Source organism: Gracilinanus agilis, chromosome 6 (assembly GCF_016433145.1).
Source record: "Gracilinanus agilis isolate LMUSP501 chromosome 6, AgileGrace, whole genome shotgun sequence".
Classification (NCBI taxonomy): domain Eukaryota; kingdom Metazoa; phylum Chordata; class Mammalia; order Didelphimorphia; family Didelphidae; genus Gracilinanus; species Gracilinanus agilis.
In genome coordinates, this window is record NC_058135.1 from 148,227,219 (window position 1) to 148,233,218 (window position 6,000).

The window sequence follows — 6,000 nt, forward strand, 5'->3', positions numbered from 1 at the left end:
CATATTTGAATCCCAGCATATTTGAACCCCTGAGCCTATAAGTCCATCAGGATTTCGTACCCATGCTTAATGTTCTGGCAGGCATAGACACAACAGATTTCTTTTAGTATGAGGAAGGCTCTGATCCAGGAGAGTAATGGGATGAGGACCTAGATCCACGCTAGACTGAAATTTCTTAGTTGTTTTTGAAAAGCATTTTCAATCACTGCAAAGTACTAGGATTCATTCAAGTTTCCTGAATTCTTACTACCTGCAAGTTTTGATAATTGTCTTTGGGGGGGATGTACAGATGAATACTAATTTATCATATTCTCCCTTACATAATAGTTATTTGCATACATGTTTGATCTCTCCTCTTGGACAGAGGGCAGGCATTTCTTATTTAACTCTGTGTCCTCCATGACACCTAGCCCAATGATGTATTTAAGTGTTCAATAAATATTTGTTGAATGAATAGATGAATAAATGATCTCAGTTTATTCCTAGATCATGCCTATTCTTATATTCTGCTAACCCATATCCATTAACCTGAGCATGTTAATAAGTCTAGGTATGTTTTCTTTTGTTTTCTTTCATTTTTTTTGCAGTTGACTAATGGATAGATGCACATATATCCAAAATGTCTTTGTATAAATGTCCCATAGCTAAGATATGAGTGATTGAATTATCTAGTCAAATAATCTTGGCATTAGAAGAGATCTCTGAGGTCATTTGGTTCAATCCATACCCAAATCTCACATCTTTTTTGTAATATTAAAGATATCTATGATAATCAGTCATGCAGACTCAGCTTAAAAATATATTCAATGTTGGGAAATTCAGTATGTTTCCTCTTGAGACATCTTATTCCATTTTTAGATAGTACTAATTGTTAGAATTTTATCTTTATTTTGAGCTAAAATTGCCTATATCTAGAAAATTTATCTAAACTCAGACAAGTGGACCATGCAGGGGAAAAACGACCCTTACCAACATATTGAACAATTTACACTATTTCCAGCCCAAGCTCTGATGGTGTGATGGTAGACATCTGGCTCATGTTTAAGTCTTCCCCGGGAAAGAAGACAGATATGAGAAGAAATATTGAAAGTATCTTACGTCGCATGCTGCAGAATAACTCCGACTCCTTAACTTCAGATCCTTCCTCCCTTACAATTACAGGCAAGTGTCCTATCTGTCATTATTCATATAATAGCCATTCTGTCTGTGTTTCATGTATAATTGAGAATCTAGCCACCATTATCCCAGCCCTTAGCTTGGCAATAAAAATAAAGTCATTGCTTTGTCATTGTACAACCAAAGATAGGAGATGAATTAGTAAAACCTTCCACAGGAACCAAATCATTCCTCTCTACCCTGTCCCTTCTCTACTTTATGAAATTCCTCCAAAGGTGATATTGGCTCTACTACTATGTGAGATTATACTTCATATCTCCCACATTACTTTCGAGCATATTGTTTATGCATTGCAAATGCAAATAGATATTTACTAGATAGATAAATGAATGAATTGTCACTAATGCAGGGTCATTTCTCTATATATACTCTCTCTCTAGATATATAAATATGGACATGTATATATATATATATATGTGTGTGTGTAAATATATATGTATGTGTCTGTATATGTGTGTATCTATATATCTATATCTACATATCTCCTTTTATTACTTGGAAGATGTATACAACCAAATGCCATTTTCACTTTTGACTAATATGTCTATATACACTGTATTCTCAGTAAATTTAGAACAGACAGAAGGTCATCCTTTTAGTTCTTTCTATAATTTGGCAGAAATTGCAAGAAATATTAGGAGTGCATTCTCACTGTTCATTTGGGTAGTGAGGTGGTATAAGATCCCCTAGATGGCTAGAGCACTAGACTTAGAATCAGGAAGACAAATTCAAATCATACATCAGTCACTTATTAGGTCTGGGCAAGTCACTGAATTTAGCTCTGGGCAAGTCACTTAATTTCCTTCAGCTTCTGTTTCCTCATCTGTAAAATGTGGATAATAATAGCACCTACCTCACAGGGCTGTGGAGAGAATCAAAAAAAAGATTATTTACAGTGCTTTGTAAACTTTAAAGCATCATACAAAGATTAGCTCTTTCAGTTGTTATTATTATTAGAGTAGTAGTAGTAGTAGTAGTAGTAGTAGTATAGTGGTAGCAACAGCAGCAGTAGTAGTAGTGGTGGTAGTAGTGGTGGTGGTAGTAGTAGTAGTAGTAGTAGTAGTAGTAGTAGTAGTAGTAGTAGTAGTAGTAGTATGGGAACCTANTAGTAGTAGTAGTAGTAGTAGTAGTAGTAGTAGTAGTAGTAGTAGTATGGGAACCTAGAAACTAAATTCCATTTTTTGATAATTTACATAATAAATCTAAAAGAAAACTTGAATTCTGGCTATCCCTACAATGCACATTTATCTTGTAGGACAGTACTGGACTCTGTCAATTCATCAAGTATTGTTTAGCACCTGCCATGTAAACTCAGTGCAAAGAAACAACATTTATCCTGTTGTCAAAAGGTTTATATTCTACTTGAGGACACAACATTGACAGAGACAAGGAAAAACAGTTTGAAGCAAAAAAGCCCACTAATATTTCAAGGGATCAGGAAAGGCTTCTCAGTGAGAAGAGCCTTGAAGGAAATTAGGAATTCTAAGAGATGGAGATAAGGAGGCAGTGTCATCCAATCACTGGGAACAGTCTGTGTTCACAAAGGCACAAAACATATAGAGGATGTAGTTTGTGGATCAGTTATAAAAATTCAAAGCCTGGTCATTTCATAGAATGCTCATTCTCCTGACCTGAAGGCCTCTTCTAATGTCCCTTGGAATTCTGTGCCAGCTAAGTGATTGGATACCTCATGCCATGGACATCCTGACTTGGAGAAATTGAAGTCAGCAGAAGCACATCCCCTGTGCTAAACTTCTCCTACATTTGTTTTATTTCAGAAACCAGTAAAGTCGATGCTGAAAAGACACTCAACAACTGTAAGTTTAGAAATTTTACAATGAAAATAATAACAAAATAAATAATAGTTTTTGGAACTATCAAGAATGAAATACACAAGTTCCTAGTGATTGTTGAAAAGAGAGCATCCCTTTCCTAAAAATATCATAAAAGAACATAAATCATTTCAGATGTGGCTCTGCAGCACAATGAAAGACTCAAACATTCCTGCTCTTAATGAAACCAGCTGCTTATTTCTTTCCGACAGGCTGTGGGAGGAGGGCAAGGGTATCCTCTGCATATGACAGAATTAAAGGAGGATCTGCTGCTCAGGAAGGAGAATGGCCATGGCAGGCTAGCCTGAGGGTCCAGAACCGACATTTTTGTGGGGCGACTCTGATCAGCAACAAATGGCTAGTGACTGCAGCTCATTGCTTTAACAAGTAAGTATGATAGTCTGAGAGTTCTGGGTGTGGAGAAACTCAATGCCTCCTAAAGCTAAGAATGGCTACAGATAATAATTTACTATATGAACATGGACAAGTCACTTAACCCTCTGTCTGCCTCAGTTTCTTCAGTTTTAAAATGTGGAAAATAATAGCCCCTACCTCATAGTGTTGTGAGGATCAAGTGAGATAGAATTGGTAAAGCACTGTGCACAGTGTCTGGTACATATAAGGCACTATATAAATGTTTATAGTCTCCCTTCTTTCCTCCAATCCAACTCTGCTGATCCCTAAGACTAAAAAATGTGTGAAGATAGATGACTGGGGTAGGAACTGTGGTAAATTCTCCTTGCATGAAGAATAAAATAAAAGACTTCATTATTTATGAAAACTACAACCCATGTGCCCACCATGATGACATAGCTGTTGTGCTCCTCGATAAAGAAGTCCCTTTTACAAACAATGTGCACCGAGTTTGTCTTCCAGAAGCTACCCAGAACTGGGGACAAATGATATTCAAATATTTATACAAATATCTATATAAATAATATATAATATTTATATACACTCTGACATTGAAATGGTAGAGTGGAATTCCAGCTACTAGATATGGGGTCAAGCCACAGCTCAGAATTCCAGGCACCCCCCCTCCAGAACTCAGGGAGAGGGGGCAGTTTAAGGCAGTTAAGGGCAGTTGGTTCCTGGGGTGGGAAGCAAGCAGGTCACTCTGTTTGCTGATCTCAGATCTTGGTTGCTCTTGTGGGCTTTAGGCTTGAATCTGAACAAAGTCATTTTAGTTCTCTGCTGCCAACCTGCTTTACCTTGATTTGACCTTCAATCAACATCTCAGTTATCTTTAGTTATTTAGATATTAGAGAAGATTATTTATAGGTTTAGAGAGTTAACTAGCAAAGCAAGATACCTTTCCCCTTTGGGGGGAAGGGCTGCTTGGACATAACTATTTTAGGGCTTCCCAGACCTTATCTATCCTTGTTTGATCTCCCTTCCTTCCCTTCCCCACATATTATTAAACCTTTAATCAACTGGGAGCAGTTGCCTGGTCATATTTAGGGAAATACTCACAGACTCCTCAGGCTGAGTTCCTCCTGCTTGTAGCCCAAAAGTTAAACCTCTCCTTTATGCCTTAAAAGCCTCAAAGACATCAAGCTTCTCCTATTCTCTCCTACTCAAACCTGTGGTGAAATAGTTTGGAGAAAGTTACCATCTTTAGGAGTTTTGTCCTTCCTAGTTTCCTGACTGAGCCCAGAAGATAACAGATCAACCTCCATTTTGTAACTGATTTCCTAACTGCTTGGTAGGGTGGGGGAGAAGCAAAGGAGCACTCAACAAGATCCTACCCCTCCTCCCTTCAAGGCAAGCTTGCCTGTTAGAGGGTGAGAGCTGATTGCTACAGACCACTAGCATTTGCAGCTTCCCACAAATATAACAACATGTAACTATACAAAAGTATAGAGCAGTGGTTCCCAAACTTTTTGGGGAACCTACCACCCCCTTTCCAGAAAAAAATATTACTTAGCGCCCCCTGGAAATTATGAAACTATTTATTGAACTCAGAATAGAATGTAATACAAAAAAAGTGTGGCCATCGCTGCTTCCCTGGATTGCTGCAGCACCCACCAGGGGGTGGTAGTGCCCACTTTGGGAATCACTGATTAAGTGATTGTTTCTAACATTAAGAAATTTACATTTGGTCTTCTCTCTCACTGAGATATCTGGGAGGCAAAGTGCTTTGAAATCTCTGGTGGTTGGGTTTTATCCAAAACCAACATAGTGATGTTGTGCACCAAAAAATCCTTAACACACTTCCATCTCATGAGCCCAAAACATCATTTTTGTTTTTTTTTAGCTACAAAAATGTATCAGAGTGGACGGTCAGCTTTGGAACTGTGGTAAATCCTCCTTACATGAAGAATAAAATTAAAAAATTTATTATTCATGAAAACTACAGTCCACGTGCCCACCATGATGACATAGCTGTTGTGCTCCTCGATAAAGAAGTCCCTTTTACAAACAATGTGCACCGAGTTTGTCTTCCAGAAGCTACCCAGAACTTTCCACCAGGGTCTGATGTTGTTGTGACAGGATGGGGAGCACTGTTCAAGAATGGTATATTTGTCAAAAATGATTTTATGTTTAACATGTAGAATAGAATTCTATTGAATTTAACATTTACCATTTTTAGTATCTCCAAGACACCATCTAAGGTGATAAAGATACAAAGATTAAAAGCACGTAGCTCCTGTTCTCAAGGTATTTATGAGCTAATAGGGAAAATCTCTGGGGTCAATGTCATGTGAAAAAGCCAGTCTTCTACTTTGCTTTCATCCCTGGGTCAGGATAATCCCAGAGCATCTCCAGATGACTGACCCAGATAAGATTGGCCTCTAAGGGATCCAGTTGGTTCAGGTCAACAATCTGAAATTTGGCATCACTGGTCTGGAATCTCCAATGCAGGCTTGGGTCTAGTTAGATTTCACTCCCTATCGCCCCTCCAATTATTAAGTTATCATTCTCTCTCTTTTCTCTCTCTCTCTCTCTCTCTCTCTCTCTCTCTCTCTCTCTCTCTCTCTCTCTCTCTCTC

At 38.1% G+C, this 6,000-nt stretch overlaps 1 protein-coding gene across 1 annotated transcript in view; it reads left to right on the forward strand.

The window, feature by feature from the left end:
- The window catches only part of LOC123252380 (transmembrane protease serine 11B-like protein), a 38,541-nt gene that overhangs the window by 23,994 nt on the left and 8,547 nt on the right, over nt 1-6,000 (forward strand). The window contains exons 5-8 of the mRNA XM_044681717.1: nt 1,001-1,161; nt 2,955-2,993; nt 3,221-3,395; nt 5,266-5,525. Of these exons, the coding sequence (XP_044537652.1) occupies nt 1,001-1,161; nt 2,955-2,993; nt 3,221-3,395; nt 5,266-5,525 (635 nt within the window). The remainder of the gene's footprint in view (nt 1-1,000; nt 1,162-2,954; nt 2,994-3,220; nt 3,396-5,265; nt 5,526-6,000) is intronic.